This window comes from Amblyraja radiata, chromosome 33, assembly GCF_010909765.2.
Source record: "Amblyraja radiata isolate CabotCenter1 chromosome 33, sAmbRad1.1.pri, whole genome shotgun sequence".
NCBI lineage: Eukaryota > Metazoa > Chordata > Chondrichthyes > Rajiformes > Rajidae > Amblyraja > Amblyraja radiata.
In genome coordinates, this window is record NC_045988.1 from 10255029 (window position 1) to 10279079 (window position 24051).

The 24051-nt window shown below is 46.0% G+C and overlaps 1 protein-coding gene across 2 annotated transcripts in view; it reads left to right on the forward strand.

The window, feature by feature from the left end:
* Positions 1-24051, forward strand: part of abcg4 (ATP binding cassette subfamily G member 4) — a 107619-nt gene that overhangs the window by 64411 nt on the left and 19157 nt on the right. For both annotated transcript variants that reach the window (XM_033049562.1, XM_033049563.1), the window contains exons 3-7: positions 10373-10490; positions 11782-11914; positions 17870-17920; positions 19531-19676; positions 21265-21388. In XM_033049562.1, the coding sequence (XP_032905453.1) occupies positions 10373-10490; positions 11782-11914; positions 17870-17920; positions 19531-19676; positions 21265-21388 (572 nt within the window). The remainder of the gene's footprint in view (positions 1-10372; positions 10491-11781; positions 11915-17869; positions 17921-19530; positions 19677-21264; positions 21389-24051) is intronic.

Genomic DNA, 24051 nt, shown 5'->3' on the forward strand with positions numbered 1-24051 from the left:
AAGTTCAAGTTCAAGTTAGTTTATTGTCATGTGTCCCTGTATAGGACAATGAAATTCTTGCTTTGCTTAAGCACACAGAAAATAGTAGGCATTTACTACAAAACAGATAAATGTGTCCATATACCATGATATAAATATATACACACATGAATAAATAAACTGATAGTGCAAATAACAGAAAGTGGTGGGTAATAATCAGAGTTTTGTCCGAGCCAGGTTTAATAGCCTGATGGCTGAGGGGAAGTAACTATTCCTGAACCTGGTTGTTGCAGTCTTCAGGCTCCTGTACCTTCTACCTGAAGGTAGCAGGGAGATGAGTGTGTGGCCCGGATGGTGTGGGTCTTTCATGATACTGCCAGCCTTTTTGAGGCAGCGACTGCGATAGATCCCCTCGATGGAAGGAAGGTCAGAGCCGATGATGGACTGGGCAGTGTTTACTACTTTTTGTAGTCTTTTCCTTTCCAGGGCGCTCAAATTGCCGAACCAAGCCACGATGCAACCGGTCAGCATGCTCTCGACTGTGCACCTGTAGAAATTAGAGAGAGTCTTCCTTGACAATCCGACTCTCCGTAATCTTCTCAGGAAGTAGAGGCGCTGATGTGCTTTTTTGATGATTGCATTAGTGTTCTCGGACCAGGAAAGATCTTCAGAGATGTGCACGCCCAGGAATTTGAAGCTCTTGACCCTTTCAACCATCGACCCGTTGATATAAATGGGGCTGTGGGTCCCCCTCCTACTCCTTCCAAAGTCCACAATCAGTTCCTTGGTTTTGCTGGTGTTGAGGGCCAGGTTATTGCGCTGGCACCATATGGACAGTTGCTCGATCTCTCTTCTGTACTCTGACTCATCCCCATCAGTGATACGCCCCACAATAGTGGTGTCGTCAGCGAACTTGATGATGGAGTTCGCACTGTGGTTCGCTACGCAGTCATGGGTATAGAGTGAGTACAGCAGGGGGCTGAGCACGCAGCCTTGAGGTGCTCCCGTGCTGATTGTTATTGAGGCTGACACATTTCCACCAATACGAACAGACTGTGGTCTGTGGACGAGGAAGTCGAGGATCCAGTTGCAGAGGGATGCGCAGAGACCCAGTTCTGCGAGTTTGGTAACCAGTTTGGAGGGGATGATTGTGTTAAATGCCGAGCTGTAATCAATGAATAACAGCCTGACATATGAGTTTTTGTTGTCCAAGTGGTCCAGTGCGGAGTGGAGGGCCAGCGAGATCGCATCCACCGTTGATCTGTTGTGGCGGTACGCGAACTGCAGTGGGTCCAGGTTTTTGTCGATGTAGGAGTTGATTTGCTCCATGATCAACCTCTCAAAGCACTTCATCACCACCGCCGTTAGTGCCACTGGTCGATAGTCATTGAGGCATGTCACCTTACTCTTCTTGGGCACCGGTATAATTGATGCCCTTTTAAAGCAGGTGGGGACCTCAGACCTCAGAAGTGAGAGATTGAAAATGTCCGTAAAAACTCCCGCCAGTTGGTCCGCACAGGTTTTTAGAACACGGCCGGGTATACCATCAGGACCAGGTGCTTTTCGGGGGTTCACCCCTCTGAAGGATTTCCTGACATCGGCCTCTGTGACTGAGACTGAAATGCCATCGCAGCGAATGGGGGATCGGGAAGGCACATCAGTATTCTCCCTGTCAAAGCGTGCGTAAAATGCATTGAGCTCGTCAGGGAGTGATGTTACACCGGCATTCGAGCTGCCTCCTGGTTTTGCCTTGTAGGAGGTGATTGCATTCAGACCCTGCCACAGCTGTGCTACAGTAAATGTAAAGGTGCCAATTCTTTGTGTCATTGCACGGGACAGAGATGCAAGATTAAGCACTTGAATGCCAGAAGTGATGTTGTCATGATATATGGGGAAAGAAAGAGAAGACGGATCAAACCAATAGAAAAGATATAATGAGACCACGTTGTCAGGGATCAGCTCAAACAAGAGTGTTTTGTAACTTTATTTTCAGATGTATCTTGAACACTCAAGCAGGGGCAAGAATAAATGTGTGACACATACAGTAAATCACAGCCCATCTCGGCGTGACCACCTTATTATGTTTCCATACAAGTACTAATGACTGTCCCATTCATGTAAGAGCTTCAGTCATGTTGAGGAATCTGTTCCACGCTAATAATTCCCAGTGCAATATCTTGAGCTTATTTTGTGTAAGTCACTGGCCCAGGATACCATCAAAACCGTTTGATGTCAAATGATCTTTACCATTGTATATATTACAGCACAGATGTAGGCCATTTAGCCTATTGTCCCTGTGCAAGCTCTTTTGAAAAACTCTTTAACTGTCTGAACAGTCTTAACCCAACATGCAGCGGCACTTATCCATGTTCTCCAGAGATGCTGCCTGACCTGCTAAGTTACACCAGCACATTGTGTTATTTTTTAATCATCATGGTTTCACCCCATAGAGACATCTCCCCATTTTCCCTGTTGCTATCCAAGATTTTTTGGCCCACCCCCACTTCTCTTCCAACTTTTCCTGTCCTACTACAACCAGCCTGAAGAAGGGCCTCGACCCAAAACGAGGCCTATCCATGTTCTCTGGAGATGTTCTCTGACTAGCTGAGTTACTCCACCACTTTGTGTCTTTTTTTTGTAAACCATTACCTGCAGTTCCTTGTTTCTACTGCTCTCTCCAACTGTGTGTTCAATTGCCTCTTAAATGTTTTAAAATAATTGGATTTAAGCCCCGCATCCAGTAACAGATGCCAAATCGATATTGTGGAATTCGTTGCCACTGAAGGCTGTGGAGGCCAGGTCAATAGATATTTTTGAGGTGGGAATTGATAGATTCTAGATTAGTACTGATGTCAGGGGTTATGGGGAGAAGGCAGGAGAATGGGTTTGAGAGGGAAAGGTAGATCAGCCATGATTGAATGGCGGAGTAGACTAGATGGGTCGAATGGCCTAATTCTACTCCTATCACCTATGACCTTATACTGAAAAGGGCGTGGAGATTTACTGGGACAGCGATGGGGATAAGAAACTTCACAAGATGCAACGAACATCTGATAATTATTTTTGAAGTCCACACCCCTCATCCTTCTCACAATTTGGAAGATTAGGTCTGATGATCAAGGATAAGGGGGAAATCCTTTAAAACCGAGATGAGAAGAACTTTTTTCACACAGAGAGTGGTGAATCTCTGGAACTCCCTGCCACAGAGGGTAGTCGAGGCCAGTTCATTGGCTATATTTAAGAGGGAGTTAGATGTGGCCCTGGTGGCTAAGGGGATCAGAGGGTATGGAGAGAAGGCAGGTACGGGATACTGAGTTCGATGATCAGCCATGATCATATTGAATGGCGGTGCAGGCTCGAAGGGCCGAATGGCCTACTCCTGCACCTAATTTCTATGTTTCTATGTTTCTATGAGAACAGTAACATAGAAACATAGAAAATGGGTGCAGGAGGAGGCCATTCGGCCCTTCGAGCCAGCACCGCCATTCATTGTGATCATGGCTGATCGTCCCCTATCAATAACCCGTGCCTGCTTTCTCCCCATATCCCTCGACTCCACTAGCCCCTAGAGCTCTATGTAACTCTCTCTTAAATCCATCCAGTAACTTGGCCTCCACTACCCTCTGTGGCAGGGAATTCCATAAATTCCCAACTCTTTGGGTGAAAAAGTTTTTTCTCACCTCAGTCTTAAATGACCTCCCCTTTATTCTAAGACTGTGGCCCCTGCTTCTGGACTCGCCCCACATTGGGAACATTTTTCCTGCATCTAGCTTGTCCAGTCCTTTTATAATGTTATATGTTTCTATAAGATTCCCCCTCATCCTTCTAAACTCCAGTGAATACAAGCCTAGTCTTTTCAATCTTACCTCATATGACAGTACCACCTTCTTCTGTCACTGCACGATATCTGAACACTGGTGTATTTTCTATTTAGTGGGCATCTTTTTTGCACTGCTGTGAATTCAGCAGAACACATTTTCCAGGTCAGACCAGCGTGCGTTGTGCAAAGGGTGAAGCATTTAGCCCAGCAGGGCATTGTACTAATTGGTGTGCAGTACGCTTATACATTTATACTGTATCATGAATCATACCACACCTCCTCACCATCAATCTTCTGGAATCTATACTGTCGCCCACTAGAAGGATTGTCTCAGGAAGACTATTTGTAATTACATTGTGTCAGGGCAATGTATTTGAATCGAGAGTATTTATGGAATATGGGGCCATAGACAACATGATGGAAATAAAATGATAGCACAAACTAAAATATGAGTAATCCATTCACCCTGCAAAACATTTAATGGCACAATATTCATAGATTTTGGGCACAAAGTCCGCAGGGGACCATCAACCACTCATTTACACTAACCTTAGATTATTCTCTCCTATCTTTCAATTAGTTCCCCCCAGATTCATTCCCTCACGAGCACCCTTGGGGCAATTTTGCAACAGCAATTTCAACTTCCGATACACATGTCTTTGGGATGTGGGAGGTAACTGGGGCACCTAAAATTGACCCACATGGTCAAAGTAAAAGCGTGCATACCACACAGACCGCACTCTTTAGATTTCAGACTTTAGAGATACAGCGGGGAAACAGGCCCTTCGGCCCACCGAGTCCATGCTAACCAGTGATCATCCCTTACACTAGCACTATCTTACACACTGGGGACAATTTATGGAAGCCAATTTATCTGCAAACCTGTATGTCTTTGGAAAGTGTTGGGGGTGGGGGGGGGTGGTGGAGAGTGTTGGGAGGGGGGTGGAGAGTGTGGGTGGGGGAGAGTGTGTGGGGGGGTGGGGTGGAGAGTGTGGGGGGGTGTGGTGAGTGTGGGGGGGTGGGTTGGAGAGTGTGGGGGGGGGGTGAGAGAGTGTGGGGGGGGGATGGGGGTGTTGGGGGGAGTGGGGTAGGGTGGTGTGGCGGGGGGTGTTGTGGGGGAATGGGGGTAGGGTGTGTGGAGGGGTGTTATGTGGGAGTGGGGGTACGTTAGGGTGGTGTGGGAGGGGGGTGTGGGGATGGGGGGTTAGGGTGGGTGGAGGAGGTGTTGTTGGGAGGGGAGGGTGGGTTGGTTAGTGTAGGGGGTGTTGTGTGGAGTGGGGGTAGGTGGTCGTGGAGGGGGTGTTGTGGACAGTGGGCGGATGGGGTTATGGAGGGGGTGTTGTGGGGAGTGGGGGTAGGGTGGTGTGGAGGGGGTGTTGTGGGGAGTGGGGGTAGGGTGGTGTGGGGGGGGGTGTGGTTGGGGGTGGGGTGGTTGTGGAGGGGGGGGTGACTGTTGTGGGGTAGGGTGTGTGGAGGGGGGGGTGGGGAGTGGGGGTAGGGTGGTGTGGAGGGGGTGTTGTGGGGAGTGGGGGTAGGGTGGTGTGGAGGGGGTGTTGTGGGGAGTGGGGGTAGGGTGGTGTGGAGGGGGTGTTGTGGGGAGTGGGGGTAGGGTGGTGTGGAGGGGGTGTTGTGGGGAGTGGGCGGAAGGGGTTATGGAGGGGGTGTTGTGGGGAGTGGGCGGAAGGGGTTATGGAGGGAGTGTTGTGGGGAGTGGGCGGGTGGGGTTATGGAGGGGGTGGGAGGTATTTGCTGTTATCAGTTTCTGCAAAGTTGGTCATTGTTTGCAGCTTTATTTCCAGCATTGCACAATGATGTCATCTTCCTCGCGCGCACAACGCTAATCGTGTAACAAGATCTGCTCCTGAACTGAGGTTTTGTTAGCTGTTGGCATCTAATTGAAGTGTTTAAAATACGTTTGAGTGAGGAAAAGCAGTGTCTAAGAGCTAATGAAAGAGCCTGCCAGCTCGTGTTAATCAGCTGTTGACTCTCGGCCTGGAAATGCATCAACATTCGGTTTTGCATTCGTTGAGATGTTGAAAGGAGATCTCATCTTCAACTTGATTTTAACGTTTTCCAACAACCTTTTAGAAGCATTAATTGTTTTCCCCACCTCTCTGGCTACAACATGTTCCATACCTGATGCCCACCCTGTTAGCATTTGAAGTCTACACACTCTAGACATCATAGACTCATGCAGATTGGAAACAGGCTCTTCGGCCCAACTTGCCCATGCTGACCAAGATTCCCATCTGTGCTCATTCCATTTAGAAACATAGAAACATAGAAATTAGGTGCAGGAGTAGGCCATTCGGCCCTTCGAGCCTGCACCGCCATTCAATATGATCATGGCTGATCATCCAACTCAGTATCCCGTACCTGCCTTCTCTCCATACCCTCTGATCCCCTTAGCCACCAGGGCCACATCTAACTCCCTCTTAAATATAGCTATTTCCAGCATTTGCCTGTATTTGATCCGTATCCCTCCAACCTTTATTATCCATGTAACTGTCCAACTATCATTTAAATGTTACAGTAAAAATAAACTGCAGAGGCTTAATTTATATTTGGTTTATACCAAAGATAGACACAAAATTCTGAAGTAGCTCAACATCTCAGTAACACCTCTGGAGGCGTTTCAAGTTGGGCCCCTTCTTCAGCATTTAACCCAGCATTTTATGTCTATCATTTAAATGTTGTTGTTGTACCTATTTCAACTACTTTCTCTGGCAGGTCATTCCAGAAACCCAACGCACTCTGTGTGGAAAAGGTTGCCCCCTGTTCTTGGTTTCCCAAACCTGCGGAAAAAGTATCTGTGCATACATCCAGTCCACTCCCCTCATGTTTTTGTACACTATAATAGTCATAGTCATACAACATAAAACGAGGCCTATTGGCCCAACTCAAATCATATGGCAAGGCTTATTGATCACTTTTGGAAACTCTCTGTTCCTGCCACTTCTTTCAGCCCCTTTCCTATCTCAGAGATCGTGAAAGTGCTTATGAATGTCATAACTGACTAAAACTGGACATTGTATCGAGCAGCTGAGGTATCGGAACAGGATAGCTGTTTGCAAATAGTAGGAAGAGAAAAATTAGACATGATCAGAATGGGACTAGCTAAATACAACATAGATTTATGGGTGGCACAGCAGTAGAGTTGCTGCCTTACAGCACCTGAGAGCCTCTGTTTGATCCCAGCTACGGGTGCGGTCTGTATGGAGCTTGTACATTCTCCCCGTGACCGCGTGGGTTTTCTCCAGATGCTCCAGTTTCCTCCCATGCTCTAAAGTCGTACAGGTTTGTAGGTTAATTGGCTTTGGTATGTTGTTAAATTGTCGCTAGTGTGCAGGATAGAGTTAGTGCACGGGGTGATTGTTGGTCGTCGTGGACTCGGGTGGGCCGAAGGGCCTGTTTCTCTAAAGTCTAGAGTGAAGTGATGGAACACTTGTTAAAGTTGCCCATTTATCATGTCCACCAGTAGCCAGGTGTAGGGTGTTCTGTCCCTTCTACATTGTTCCAGCACCACAGTCTGTCAAACGACTAATTTAGTGGCCTCCTCACATATAAGAGGCAGTAAATTAGAGATAAATGTCCTCCCATCATATTACTTAAAAACGTTTCCCTTCATGTAATGGTTTCTGAAAGGAATTTTATTGTTTTGCATTTTAAATTAGAACAATACATCAACTATATTTATATTCCAACAAATTGCAGTTCTAAATTACGTAGATGATAAATACATATTTTCGCTCTTTGCAGCTGAGAGGGCACTTGGCTCGTGACAATTATTAGATGCCTCTTCCAGTGACCCAAACAAAATGCCTCTCCCAATGGTTCATTCACTCTTTCCCTCCCAAACCATCCCTTCCCCAGGTACTTTCCCCTGCAACCGCAGGAGGTGTAACACCTGTACCTATACCTCCTCCTTTGCCTCCATCCCGGGACCCCAGCAATCCTTCCAGGTGAGACAAAGGTCACGTGAACCTCCTCTAAGCTCATCTACTCCATCCGGTGTTCCTGAAGTGACCTCCTATACCATTGATGTATGATCCCTTAATTCTACCAAATATTGTTAAAACCCATTTTGTTCAGGAAATAAAATCTGCCTTCCTTATATTATCTGACCTACATGTCACTCCAGACTCATTCACAGCTCAGACTGAGAGACGTGACCCTCTCGCTCCCCCATCTTGCAGAGACTGACTGAGGCACTCAACACTTCCGGGTTTTATAGTCCCTCTGGAAGGGGCGTGGCGTTCCGGAGAGGGAATCACAACATTTTTAAAACACTAATAACTTTTATTTTTCATCAATGTGAAAAATACTCTTGTCCTGCGCTGCGGAGGGGGAATCTGAGTAAGATGGCCAAAAATCACAGCTGTAAGTGGCAGCGTTTTTTTCTAAAATCAATATACAGAATAACAGGAAGTGGTCAAGATCAGACTTTTAGTAATATAGATATCTGAAGTAAGGATGTGAACTCATTAAAACTTTGTGGCTTAACCTGCGGTGTTGAATTGAATTGGATTGAATACTTTATTGTTACATGTGACAAGTCACAGTGAAATACCTAGCTTGCATACCGTGCCTATGTACGCAAATAGTTGCCTATAAAGAGTGCATACAAAGTTACAAATTCCCCCCCCTCCCCACCGCGCCAGTTCCCCCTTGTTCTTCTCCCCCTTCCCCTCCCTCACGGCAGTCCCCCCACTCCGGGTGTATTCTGTCCCTTTAGTTTAATCACCAACTCCCTTGCTTCAGAGTCCCAAGGTTTTTGTTTCAAGGCTTAGTTTTATTTCAATTCAAGAGGCAGCACAGTGGCGCAATGGTAGTGTTGCTGTCTTACAGCACCAGAGACCACAAGCTCAATCCTGACCAAGAGTGCTATCTGTACATTCTCCCTGTGACCACGTGGTCTTCTCCAGGTGCTCCGGTTTCCACCCAAACTTCAAAGGCATGTAGGTTTAGAGGTTAATTGGCTTTGGTAAAATTGTAAATTGTTCCTAGTGTGTAGGATAGTGCTAACATATGAACTGATCACTGGTTGGCTCGGACTCAGTGGACCTAAGGGCCTGTTTCCACGCTGTAACTCTAAAGTCTAAAATCTAAAGCTGAGCAAAGGAGCGTAAACGTTCTAGTGTAAAATGACCCTCCTGGATAGTAATGTCAGAGCAATTCTGGATTCCCAGATAATGATCCAGCAAGCTTACCTCTCCTGAATCTAAAGGATAATGATAATAATAATAATACTTACAATCAATTGAGCCTCAGTTGGGGAACTTTGGAGCTCAGCTGGCTCCTTTTGATGCTGGGTCTGGATATTAATGTTACCATCTCAGCCAGCGAGGCTTCATTCCCGTCAATTACCAGAAACAGGCGAACCAGTCACTTCAAATCTCACCTTGTTTAACATCACATTTATTGAAGTAATGACTCAGAGGAATTTAAAATAAATGTTATTCTTTTGCTCAAGCTCGGATGTCATTTGTTGCTGGATACTTGCAAATCCGCGGCCATAACAGTAATTCAATTAGACATTCATAGATTTATCACGCATACGATGATAAATATCCTGCCATAACAATGTACTTTACTGTTATATTGGATGGATCAAGGTCAACTGCATTGGTATAATTCTTCTATCTCCCAAATCACAGCCTTCTTGTAGTTTTTATTTTAACAGTTTTATGGCAATTTAAATTAATCTTTATGCCTGTCCAGCACATAATAAGAAGACTTCCATCTATCCTGAATTTAAATTAATTTTCAAGGATCGACACAAAATGCTGGAGTAAAGGGCTTGTCCCACTGCGGCACTAATCCACGAGTTCTGGCGAGTTTGCCCTCGACTCATACTCGACCAGCATGGTCGACACGAGGTCCTAGGAGGTCTTCGTAACTCTCCTTCATGCTCGAGAGTAGTCCCCGCGTACTCGAGGCCTCAGCTAGGTCGCGGCGTATTTTTCAACATGTTGAAAAATGCCCGCGAGTTAAAAAAAGGTCGCCATGGAAAAAATCTATACATTTTTTACTCGTAAGTTCAGTCGAAGTAGGTCGTAGAAGGTTGTAGCAGGTCGGCATGTTATTCGTAGGTAATCGAGGGTAGTCGAAGGTAGAAAGTCTTCATCGTAGTGGAAGGGAGGTCGAAGGATTTCCGGTGTCCAATTTTCCCGAAGTTAGTCGTAGCTAGTCGAAGCTAGTCTTCAACATAGTCGAAGGAGGTCTTCTACATAGTTGAAGGAGGTCTTCAACATGACATTTTTTCAAACTCTCCTAAACTCTTCTAAACTCGCCAATTAGGTCGCCGCTGTGGGACAGCCCCTTAACTCCGCTGGTCAGGCAGCATCTCTGGAGAAAATGGATGGGTGATTTTTCACGTTCTTCAGTCTGACCCTTTTTCAGTCACTTATCCATTCTCTCCAAAGATGCTGCCTGACCCAATGAGTCACTCTAGCATCTTCTGTCCACCTTTGGTATAAACCAGCATCTGCGGTACCTTTTCATTAAATTGCCAAGGGTCATCTTTTCTAATTAAACCCATATTTTCATGCACTATTTAACTTTGTCTTTTAGGGTACAAGACTCTTTTAAAATGTCTATCCGGAAGGTTCTGCAGTCGGGAGCTAATTGGCATCATGGGTCCTTCAGGCGCTGGGAAGTCCACCTTCATGAATATTTTAGCGGGGTACAGGTGAGTGTCAAATACTTATTGCTATTGATTCTTGCATCATTACACTGATTAACTGTTTACCAATAAAAAAACATTAGTGAACTTCATTTGCTGCATCTTAGCTCATAAAACATTGCTAGAAAGAAACGATTTGGTCCATTAACATTTGTGACATGTTTTTTGCACACTGTTAAGTAAATTATTAGTAGATATAACCACAATTCCAGATTAGGTACAGTGTGTTGAAAGAGACTGTACACAAGAGTCACCAGGTTCGGAGCCATGTTTAATGACCAAGCTGTAGCTGGGCCACAAAGGCCCATTGCAGCCTTCACCTCCATCCAGATCATCCAGTGAACCGTCCGCCGCTCCTCTCTTTGCCCGGCCACCATTCGGCCCTTCTCCTCCGGGGGCCCCTCTCACAGCCGACTTTGATGGCCCTGATTCTTCTTATGAGCCCTTTGTTCTTGTGTCTGCCATCGCCAACCCCCTCCACATCCTCCTCTCTGGTTCTCCAATGCCTGGGAGCGAGCACTGGGCCGGGATCGGCAGCTTTCCTTTAAACATTAGAGAATCAGCATGGAAACAGGTCGTTCGTCCCACAGAGCCTGCGCCAACCAGCAGTCACCCTATACACCAGGGTTTACACCCTTTACAATTTTCATTTTACTGAAGCCAATTAACCTAAAAACTTGTACATCTCTGGAGTGTGGAAGGAAACTGGATCACCTGAAGAAAACCCACGTGGTCACAGGGAGAAGTACAAACTCTGAACAGACAGCACCCGTAGTCAGGATTGAACCCGCCAGGTCTCTGCCGCTGAAAGGCAGCAACTTTACGGCCACGCCACTGAGGGGAACTCGGGCACGGGCTTGGGCACTTCCTTCTTCAGGCACGATTCCCAGTTCCGCAGCAGGTGAACCAGTCCTGCCGTGTGGCATGTCGGTCCTTGTGCCACATGGCCCGAAGGTCCTTTATAGGTTTGGGCCAAGGTGAAATGGTAATTGTGGAATCTGATGAATCATAGCGAATCTATCAATTGTAGAACATTTCCTGCTTCAAATGGATAAGAGATGAGGAGACCACAACTGTTGCTCATAAGGATAAGACAGTTATTAAAATAGTCCCGATATTTGTTGGAATATGGTACTTGCTATCAAAGACCTAGTTAAGTAGAGGCCACTGTGAAGTGTATAAGGGGATGTGTATTGAGAGTGAGCATCGGACTGTTGGGCCGAATGGCCTTGGTTGGTTATAATTCGATACTTTGTCAAAAAATAATTATTTTATGATTTACTTGTGCTTCTTTTAGGAAAACAGGAATGAAAGGCCAGATCCTTGTAAATGGGCAGCCACGGGACTTGCGAACATTCAGAAAGATGTCATGCTACATCATGCAAGATGACATGCTGATGCCACACCTCACTGTACTGGAAGCCATGATGGTATGTATCTGGGGAGCAGACCTGCTATTTACACGTGACAAGTAGCAGCAACCTGCGTGACCCGGATGTCAGGGGCTACGGGGAGAAGGCAAGAGAATGGGTTTGAGAGGGAAAGATAGATCATCCATGATTGAATGGCGGAGTAGGCAATGGGCCGAATCCGCTCCTATGTTTTCTTTTGTTTAGTTTAGAGAGACAGAGGGAGTTTAGAGAGACAGAGGCCCTTAGAGAGACAAACGGGCCCTTCGGCCCACCAAGATCCCCGCACATTAACACTATCCGACATGCACTAGGGACAGTTTACACTTATACCAAGCCAATTAACCTACAAACCTGTACATCTTTGGAATGTGGGAGGAAACCAAAGATCTCGGCGAAAACCCACGCGGTCACTGGGAGAACGTATAAACTGTACAGACAGCACTCGTAGTCGTGATCGAACCCGGGTCTCTGGCGCTGCAGGCGTTGCAAGGCAGCACCTTTACCACTGCGCCACCGTGTCTTGTAAACTTATGACTCTTGTTGAGGATTTGTCTCATCTGGTGGCCATGTTTAATTCTGGCTCGGGCACTATAGGAAATACATCAATATACTAAAATACAACTTTCCATGTTGTATCTCACTGTGACTTCACAGGTTTTTCTGAGAGACACAAACATTAAGTTGACTTAAGTTGGAGATATTCAAAATCATGAATAACGTTCCTTAAGAGAAGCCCGTTGCATTGGGCGGTAACTGGAAATCTCTGATTTAAGATGATTATCAAAAAAGGCGTTTTTTTTACAATCAAGATGTGTAATATAATTTTTTTTAAAGGAACTGCAGATGCTGGTTTATACCAAAGATCGGCACAAAATGCTGGAGTAACTCAATGGGTCAGGCAGCACCTCTGGAGAAAATGGATGGGTGACGTTTCGGGTCGGGACCCTTCTTCAGATTCAGTTGGAAGAAGGGTCCTGACCCAAAACATTATGTATCCATTTTCTGCAGAGATGCTGCTTGATCCACTGAGTTACTCCAGCATTTTGTGTCTATCTTTGATGTTCAATGTGATGGACGTATATTTGGATAAATGATACTGAATAAAGCCAGCAGTTCCTAACAGAACTATAGTCATCCAGCTATCCAATCAGAAGGTGTAGACAGCACAGTGTCACAGCGGTAAAGCTGTGGCCTTACAGCGCCAGGGTCCTGGGTTCGATCCTGACAACGGGTGCTGACTGTACAGAGTTTGTACGTTCTCCCTATGACTGCGTGGGTTTTCTCCGGGCGCTCCAGTTTCCTCCCACACTCCAAAGACTTGCAGGTTTGTAGGTTAATCGGCTTTGTTAAAAATTGTGAATTATCCCTGGTGTGAACGGTGGTTCTAGTGTACGGGTGATCGCTGGCGGACTCATTGGGCCGAACGGCCTGTTTCCATGCTGTATCTCTAAAGAGTTCCTGACCTCTGCAAACCTGCTCTGAGGTCAATAGTTCGCTGTCGGGTTCCAAAGAGAGGGCCAAGAGGACTGAAGTTACAGGTCGTCAGATGTGAGCCAAAGGAAGCAGGAGATGGGCAGGAGCCAAGAACTGCAGGGATGCACTGGAGCACAGAACCTGCAGGGATGCACTGGAGCCAAGAACTGCAGGGATGCACTGGAGCACAGAACCTGCAGGGATGCACTGGAGCACAGAGCCTGCAGGGATGTAGAGGTCCTGGAGCACAGAGCCTGCAGTAGCTTCCAGAAATGCAGTGGGAGTGAGGGCATGGAGAAGCTTCAACACATGGATTGAGTTTTAATTGATAATCACTGATGGAGAAGCAAGAGTTGTTTGGAGAAGGGATTATACTTTAGGGATTTAAAAAGGCTGGTTTTAACTTGCCAACTACCACCGTTTGAGGATCTGGTTTCACATTCTGCCTGGTCTTTCTTTAGTTTAGTTTAGAGATACAGCGCGGAAACAGGCCCTTCGGCCCACCGGGTCCGCGCCGACCAGCGATCCCCACATATTAACACTACCCTACACATACCCGGTACAATTTTTACATATACCAAGCCAATTAACCTTCAAAACCTCTATGTCTTTGGTGTGTGGGAGGAAACCGAAGATCTTGGAGAAATCCCACGCAAGTTGCCCCTTTTACCAGTGGTGTGCTGTGGGGTTAAATGACGGGTTTGAACTTGCCAACCCTTATTGCAGGTGGGATGCTAAGAACCAATGCACAGACAGGAACGTGCACATCAGACTGTGCCTGAGTTGTAAAACAGAGCATCAAACACACTCTGGTGCCCAATTCCTTGATTTATAAACAACTGCGGGTCCCAACAATCGAAAATAAAAGTATGCTTTCCTTAAAATACTCAGCAGATCAAGAAGCATCGGCAGAAAGAGGAACAGTTAACGCTTCTAATTGGTGACCATGCATAGAGAACTGTACATTTCTGATGCAAGTTGGAGAAACTGGTTACTTAGAATCTAAATGTCCAAAAACCAGAACTTATTCAATGATTTCGAGCGGCAGAGGAAACGTTAAAGATGTTGTAATCGTGACATTCTCAATCGGCTTGTCCTTGTTTGCCAAGCAAGAGAACTGGTTTGCAAATCAATTCACCAGATTACATTACCACTGATAGCAGGATCAGGTCTCTATAAGAGTGGCGATACATTTCATGGATTGAAAGAGTGTAGGATGGAGATCGTTCTACAATTATTCTTCCTCCTCCGTTTGCACGCTGGTTTTGTTTCTGCAACACTGCTGTGTGCCAGCTTTGCGAGCCATTTATTTTGAAAGGAAGCAAAAAAAAAAAAAACGAGCGCCAACCTGTTGAATTGAAGGGATCTTTCTGCGGTTCTTTAGAAACAAGAGAGGGAGAAAATGCAAAGAGGCTGAACAGGACACAAAGGCACAGGAATAAATCCCTACAACAAATGGTCTCCACCTGGGCAAACTGCAACCCAATCTCCGGCAATCGCTCCCGCACTGGCCTCAGATTCCAAGGTTGAATAGTTCAACCGTGAGTGGGCCTCAATTCCCACTCATTTCTAATGTTACTTTAAATTTCTGTGCAGAGGATTCACGAGTGAAACAGTTCTGTTGACTTCACTTCGCTGAAGCAAAGCACAATGGCGCAGCGGTAGAGTTGTTGCCCTACACAGCCAGAGACCCGGGTTTAATCCTAAGTATAGGTGCTGTGTGTATGGAGTTTGTACATTCTCCCCGTGACCTTCATGTGTTTTCTTCAGGTGCTCCGGTTTCCTCCCACGCTTCAAACATGTACAGGATTGTCGGTTAATTGGTTTCAATAAAATTGTAAATTGCCCCTGGTGTGTAGGGTAGTGCTAGTGTACGGGGTGATCGCCGGTCAGCACGGACTCGGTGGGCCGAAGGGCCTGTATCCGCGCTGTATGTCTATAGTCTAGAGACGCAGGTTAGCTCCTACTGCACGTGTGTGTGTTTATCAAAGGAAATCAAAATATCTCACAGATTCAGAATGGCTGTGCTTATCTACACTGAAAGGGTTGGGGCATCGTAGAAGTAAGACAATTTGCAAGACAAAAGAAGAACAGATTCTATCTAGTCCAAAAATAAACATGGAATGCTGGAGTAACTCAGCGGGACAGGCAGCATCTCTGGAAAGAAGGAATCTATCTAGTCCAAAGATCATAGAGCAGATCTCGTCCACCTTCCCCAATTACAATAGTTCCTGGGCACAAGAGACTGCAGATACTGGAATCTTGAGCAAAACACAAAGTGCTGGAGGAACTCCACACGTCAGGGAGTATCTGTGGAGGGATTGGACAGATGACCCTGTCAAGATGCTCCACAGATGCTGCCCGACCTGCTGAGTTCCTCCAGCACCATGTGTTTTGCTCAAGATTACAGTCTGAAAAAGGGTCCGGACCCAAAACGTTGTCCGTCCATTCCCGCCCCTGACGTTGCCTGACCCGCTGAGTTCCTCCAGCACATTGCGTTTTGCTCAAGTTTCCAGCGTCTGCAGTTTCTTCTCTCTCTGTTTTCACATGCGATTGCTTTCTTCCTCAAATCTCAAAAGCTACTGTGCCAAAGTTTATTCACGGAACCTATCAGTTCCCACACGTGTGATCTCAAATAGTTGTATTTAATGCTGTTAATGTTTAATGCTTTTTTCTCAGCTTTTCTGCGTATCATTCTAGTCCTTTTTCTCTCTTGTACTTGTCTATATTTGGAAACTACGCTAGTCAACGAAGGGTGTGAAAAACCTTGAGAAGGGATGGGGAGAATTTAATTGTTCAATCCCAGGAATGAGAGACTTCTGTTTAGTTTAGTTTTAGTTTAGAGATACAGCGTGGAAACAGGCCCTTTGGCCCACTGGATCAGCGATCCCCGCACATTAACACTATCGTAACACACTAGGGACAATTTACATGTATTCCAAGCCACAAAACCGTGGGTCTTTGGAGTGTGGGAGGAAACCGAAGATCTCGGAGAAAACCCTCGCTGTCAAGGGGGAGAACTAACAAATTTCATGCAGATAGCACCGGTAGTCGGGATTGAACCTCGCTATCTGGCATGTAAACACTGTAAGGCAGCAACTCCACCCCTGCGCCAACCTGCATCAGTTTCATGGATAGGCTGGAGATCTGTGGGTTGTTCACCTGTGAGCAGAAAATTGATACAGGTTCAAGAATGATGAACGACTATGGCCAAGGGGACGTGTTTTCATTGAGTGAAGAACACAGATTTAAAGTGATTTGCCCAAGAATGAGGGGGATCTGAGGGATTTTCTTTTATGCAGTAGGTAGTTATCATGTGGCATTAATTTAGCAGAAGCAGATCAACTCATCCTGTACATAGGTCACTGGATAGATGCTTAAAGAGGAAATAAATGCCAGGTCTAATTGGGAAATGGGACTGACTGAGTTGCTCGCACAGAGAATCGCAATAGATTGAATTGTTTGAAAGATAGAGCATGGAAATAGGCCCTTCGGCCCACTGAGTCAATGTCGACCTTTAAATGTTTGCTCACACTAGTTCTATGTTATCCCACTTTCACATCCACTCCTGACACACGTGCGGCAATTTTTAGAGGCCAATTAATCTACAAAGCAGTACGTCTTTGGGATGTGGGAGGAAACCGGATCATCCGGAGGAAACGGGGAGAACGTGCAAACTCCACACAGAGAGCGCCCGGTGTCAGGAATGATCCGGGGTCTCTGGTGCTGTGAAGCAGCAGCTTTACCAGCGGTGGCACTGTGCTGCCCCTATTTATTTCCTCCTTTGCTCCCTCTTCTCTTCACTTCTCTTTCTCATCTGCACCCGTTGGATAGGCCAAACAGCTTCATTCCCTGCTCTTGAATTCCACTATTATATCTGCCTCAACTACTCCAGACGTTATGTTCTAGGCACCCACCACCCACCGTGTAAAAAAGACTTGACCCGCACATCTCCTTTAAACTTCACGCCTCTCTCCTTAAAGCGATGTTATATTTTCATTCTGGGAAAAAGGTTCTGACTGTCTGTCTACTCTATCTTTGCCTCTCATAAATGTATAGACTTCTCTCAGGTCTCCCTTCAACCTCCACCGTTCCATATCTGTCTAACTGCTTCTTGTAGCTAGCACCCTCTAATGCAGGCATCATTGTGGCAAACCTCCTCTGCACCTCCTTCCTGTTGCACCACATGAAGACTCATCCTCCCTCCACCAATGTAATTGTTAAGGCCAGCTCTCAGTGAAGATAATCGCTTGAAGCGACATTACCCATAACAACAATCAGGGAAATGATTGTGAATGAATTTGTCTCCTAATTAATTACCTGTAAATAGAACTGAAGAATCGTGCCCTTATGTTTCCAGCGGTTACACATTGTTAATTGACGCATTTATTTCTGAGAGAAAATGTACTCCAAGTAATTTTCACAATCTGCACTTTGACTCGGGTTGTATTATTTCACTTATTTTTCCTCAAATGTTGAATGTTATTGCTTTGTTTAAAGGTCTCAGCCCACCTCAAGCTGAAAGAGAAATTGGAAGTTAAGAAGGAACTGGTGAGTCATATGCTTCTTTTGATAATGGCTTGAAGTGAACTTTAGTTTTTTGTGCTATTAATTGGAGCTATTGATGAACAATTATGAATCAAGGGCTTTCAAATTGAAAGCACAAATATATCGGCGATGAGAATGCCAACCGTGCTTGCTTCAAGTTATGCAACAATTTTCCGGACCTGGTCAGGTAAATAAAAATGCGATTTGTGGATCGGTGCCCCTGTGAGAAAGCTTTCCATGACAGGAGAGTATGTTGGGATATCACGTCGCTGCCCTTCCCCTTCCACCCACATTCCTTCCTCCAGCTTCACAATTAGCAACTCATAGTCCTCCAGTGTGGAAACAGACTCCTCAGCCCAACTTGTCCACGTCTTCCAACATGCCTCACCTACACTAGTCCCATCTACCTGCCTTTGGCTCATATTCCTCTAAACCTTACCCTATCCACGTACCTGTCTAAATGTTTCTAAAATGTTGTAATAGTACCTACAACTCTTTAATCCTTTTATCTCACACCTTCTGTCTTTTCATCTCTGGAGTTTGTCCAACAATTAACCCCCCCCCTCACCTGTTTCCACCTATTACTTGTGGGGCTTTATCCTGCCCCTCCTCTCTTCCTGCTTCCCCTCCGCCCCCTCCAATCAGTCTGAAGCAGGGTCCTGACCCTAAATATCACCTATCCATGTTCTCCAGAGATTGCTACCTGACTGGCTGAGTTACTCCAGTACTTTGGGTCTTCCTTTTGTAAACCAACATCTGCAGTTCCTCAACTGACAGTTCTGGGGAATAAACCTTCAGAAGGATATTTTTGGCTCGAGGAGGAAGCAGACAAGATTTACTAACTCCTTTACTATCTCTTTTGGCCATGTCAAGAGTCAAGAGTGTTTTATTGTCATATGGCCCAGATAGAACAATGTTATTCTTACTCACTGCAGTACAACAGAATATATAAACTGAATGGCACATGTCGGCTGTGCAGGAAGCTAGTTATCTGGTAATTCAGATTCACACCATTTTCGGAGGTGACTGCACAGAACATAGAAATAGAATGATACAGCACTTGCTTTCAAGCCACAATGTCCATGCCAAAGATGCTGCCAAGTTAAACTAATCTCCTCACCTTGCATGTGATCCTTCCATCCCCTGCATATCCATGTGCTTATTCAATTGCCTCTTAAATACCACTATAGTATCCGCCTCCACACTCATCCCTGGCAGCGCATTCCAGGCACCTTGTGTCTATCTTATGTTTAGAGGGATATGGGCCAAACGCAGGTGGGTGGAACTAATGTAGATGCAACGTTGTTTGGTGTGGGCAAGTTGGGCCAAAGGGCCTGTTTCCACACTGTATGACTCTGACTGTAAATAAAGACAAAGGACCTACCAATTTTCTCCTGCCCACTGCAGTGTATCATTTACTATAGCAATTGGATATATTTCAGACAAATATCAAACCAAAATCCAAAGATAACTGAGACGAATAAATGCAACTAAAACAGCTCTTTCAAAGTGCTAGGATGGATATGATGGGTTGAATGGAATCCTATTGTGTAATGGAGTAATCGGTGGTTGTTTGCCTGGTTTGCGGCATCTGAGTGGTTTTCTGCTTTAAGGTGAATGAGATTCTGACCGCACTGGGACTGCTCAAGTGCTCAAACACCCGGACTGTCTCTCTGTCTGGTGGACAACGCAAGCGGCTGGCCATTGCACTGGAACTGGTCAACAACCCTCCTGTTATGTTCTTCGATGAGCCAACTAGGTAAGTGGAGTGGTGTGCCCCAATGAATTGGGACACTTCTCGGGAATTGGAACGCGCGCGTGTGTGTGTGTGTTGTCGCTTAGACAATCTCTTGGTTTACTCTGGTCCTCATGTTGCATTCATGCCAGTGTGTGTAATGTAGAACGGGGTGGCGCAGCGGTAGAGTTGCTGCCTTACAGCACCAGCGTCCCAGGTTTGATCCCGACTACTGGTGCTGTCTGTAGGGAGTTTGTACATTCCTCCTGTGACCGAGTGGGTTTACTCCAGGTGCTCCAGTTTTCTCCAACACTCCAAAGAGGTAGAGCTTTGTAGGTTAATTGGCTTCGGTAAAATTATAAATTGTCCCAAGTGTGTAGGATAGTGCTGGTGATCCCTGGTCACCACGGACTTGGTGGGCCGAAGGGCCTGTTTCCGCGCTGTGCCTCTGAAGTCTAAAGAGGTGAGGTCTATGGATCCAACAGCAAGGTGTGACACTCCAGGTGTGATCGCAGCTGCAGCATACTAAGGACTAAAACAGAGGTGCAGGGGAGGATCAGCAGTACACACAGTCACACAGGGCTCGACAGAATTACTGCAAGCAGAATGTTACCCCTGTGTCCAGCGTAGATAACACAGTCGCAAAATAACAGGTTGGCCATTCAGGTTAGAGATTAGGACAATGACAGTGGACATCCCAGCCCAGCCACATCATCTTTCCTTTCCCTTCTTGGCACAACTAATGAACATCTACTGGAATGGAAGAACCATGAAAAGGTACCATTCCTTGATGTTTCTGTAGGGTTGCTCAGTCCATCGACCGAGAGATTCTTCATTTGCTTCCTTCTCCTTGAGTTGAAAAAAACACCAGACAACGAACCAAACAAAAATAATTATCTTCATGGAGCTTTGTTGAATGGGCAGTGAATGGATGCAACACAGATGTAGCGACCTCATCAGGAGGTGTGGGAGGAGAGAAACTGGACAACTAATGGCCACTGACGTATTATGAGCACTGGACGTATAACAATATTAACAATTCTCCTTCACTATCCATGTCCCTCCATCTGTCTTTCCTTCTCTTACTGCTGCTGCACCCACTCATTCTCTATCTTTGCCTCTGACCCTCCTCTCTCTGCCCTCTCTCTCATTCTCTCTCTGCCTTTGCCCTTCTCTCTCTCTCTGTTCCTCTCTTTCTCTGCATCCAACCCTCTCTCTTGCTTTCTCACTGCCTCTGCCCCTCCTACCCCCTCTCTCTCTCACTCTCATGCACACACACTATCTAACCCTCCCTTTCTCTGTCTCTGTCTCTCTCTTTCTCTCCTTTCTCTCTTTCTGCCTTTCTCTGTCTCTCTCTGTCTCTCTCTGTCTCGCTCTGTGTCTCTCTGTCTCTCCCTGTCTCTCCCTGTCTCTCTGTCTCTCTCTGTCTCTCTCTGTCTCTCTCTGTCTCTCTCTGTCTCTCTCTGTCTCTGTCTGTCTCTGTCTCTGTCTGTCTCTGCCTCTCTCTCTCTGCCTCTCTCTCTCTGCCTCTCTCTCTCTGCCTCTCTCTCTCTCTCTCTCTCTCTCCCCCTCTCTCTCTCTGCCCCTCTCTCTCTGCCTCCCTCCCTCTCAGTGGTCTGGACAGTGCCTCGTGTTTCCAAGTGGTGTCACTGATGCGGTCACTGGCACAGGGCGGGAGAACCATCATCTGCACCATCCATCAGCCCAGTGCCAAGCTCTTTGAGATGTTTGACAAGGTACGATTTATTATCAACTCCTTTGGCGCTGATGTGGAAACACGGCTCTTATCTGTGAAATACTTTGTGCTATTTTTTATATCTGATTTTATGTCAAGTGATATTACACGGCTTTCTTTCTTCATCTAATGCTGTCAGTTCCTCTATGTGTCCTTTCTCACTCGCGTACTTATCCAGCATCTACTAAAATGCATCACTTCTCTTCCACCAATTCTCGTGGTTGACTTCCATGTTCTCACACTTCCACCAAAGAGGTTTCTCTGCATCCATAGAATCACATCAACGTCATGGCACAGAAGGCACTGGGCCTGCACCTGCTGGAGGTTAGAGGGATGAGGGGGAACCTCATTGAAACTTTCAGAATAGTGGAAGGCCTGGATAGGTCTGGATAATATTAGACCTCCAACATGTCATCATCTTCCTCTTCTCTAAAGAGGAGGAATCTGTCCAATCTGTGTATAAAAAGCAAATCTGTCTGGGCCAAACTGACTTATAGTCGACACAAAATGCTATATCTCATCCATTCAGGCAGCATTTCTGGAGACAATGAATGTGATGTTCTGATCTGAAACGTCACCTATTCCTTCTCTCCAGAGATGCTGCCTGACCCGCTGAGTTACTCCAGCATTTTGTGTCTATCATCGGTATAAGCTAACATCTGTAGTTCCTTCCTACACATCCTAGGCACACTGACTTGCCTATCTCTGAGACTGAGCACACCCGGAGATTTATAATTTAGCGGTGAGGCTTGCGATTCTTTAAATCTCCAAGTATTGTAGGCCTACATTTGTAAATGGGCATTGAGGTTGGGTTCAGTAAATATAATTTGCTATTGTGTGATGCTGTTTTCATCTTAAGATGATAGTTTCAACATTTATTTTCTCAGTTCCCTTGGCCCCTTAATTCCTGGCATTACACTGGGTGTGTCCTATATGCAAATGCAGATGATAATTGCACTCTGCCATACTAGCCGCAGGTTGCCTTCCGGCCTGTTCTTGTTTGTTACCTGTCTATAGGTGTTTTCCAATAGGTTTTCCTAACCAGCAGATGCTTCACAGCCAGAACAACATAAGGCAGATGCACTGCCCACTCACTGTAGACTTGGCTGAGTTCAGCTGGTCCAAAGATTGTTAAGGGCTTGGACACGCTAGAGGCAGGAAACATGTTCCCGATGTTGGGGGAGTCCAGAACCAGGGGCCACAGTTCAAGAATAAGGAGTAAGCCATTTAGAACGGAGACGAGGAAACTCTTTTTCTCACAGAGTGGCGAGTCTGTGGAATTCTCTGCCTCAGAGGGCAGTGGAGGCAGGTTCTCTGGATGCTTTCAAGAGAGAGCTAGATAGGGCTCTTAAAAATAGCAGAGTCAGGGGATATGGGTGGAAGGCAGGAACGGGGTACTGATTGGGGATGATCAGCCATGATCACATTGAATGGCGGTGCTGGCTCGAAGGACCGAATGGCCTACTCCTGCATCTATTGTCTATTGTCTATTACAAACCAGCATTCGAACCTGGCATCATCCATTATACAAAGCATTGTATTGGTCCGGTGAGCTATTGAGGGAGCATATTAAATATAAACACAATTCTTTCATTTATATAATGAAGGGTACATTCCATCCATTTAAGAGGTTTTTAGATAGGCACATAGAGGTGCAAGGAATAGAGGGCTTTGGATCATGTAGATACAGGCAGATGTGGCCAGTTTAACTTGGCATCATGTTCAACATAGACATTGTGGGCCGAAGGGCCTGTTCCTGTGCTGTACTGTGCTATGCTGTAAGGTACCAGAATGTTCATGTTGCCAGATTATCAGTTTATAATTCCACTGCGGCATTGTGAGATTTTGAAATCAGTTTTAACAATCTGGAAGTAGATAAACTGGAATAGTTTCAGTGACTGTGCAGCTTTTAAGATGTCATGAAACACAACGGGTACACTGGCTTCTATTAGGAAAGGAAATCCCACCCAGTCTTGTCATGTATGTGACTTCCTCTGCTCTGACATGGCCTTCAACAACTGCTATGATTCAGGGGCAATGAAGACCCTCCTCGACATCAATCCTCATAACTCACACACGAATCAGGCACGGGTGTCCTGCTGAGGTCATTACCTGAATCACAACACTTGAGAAAAAATGAATTAAACAAACAAACAAGCAACAGAATATTGAGCTCGCTGCCGTGAAGCCGGAGGTTAACATTGATGCAGAACGCTGGAGCAACTCAGCAAGTCGGGCAGCATCTCTGGAGCACATGGATAGGTACCAGTTCTTGGAGCAGTCCCATCAGACTAATGCCCCCGTCCCACTTAGGAAACCTGAACGTAAACCTCTGGAGACTTTGTGCCCCACCCAAGATTTCCGTGCGGTTCCCGGAGGTTTTTGTCAGTCTCCCTACGTGCTTCCACTACCTGCAACCTCCGGCAACCACCTGCAACCTCCGGGAACCGCACGGAAACCTTGGGTGGGGCGCAAATGCTCCAGGGGTTTCCGTTCATGTTTCCTAAGTGGGACAGGGGCATTATGTTCCCTCTCGTTTCCCTGAATATGCAGCCTGATAGATGTTCAACACAGATCCAAATCCGTCCTATATTCACCATTTAGGCAAGAACAGAAAATGTTCAAGGCGAAAGTATTTAATTTGGCGTTGATCAGCATCAATGT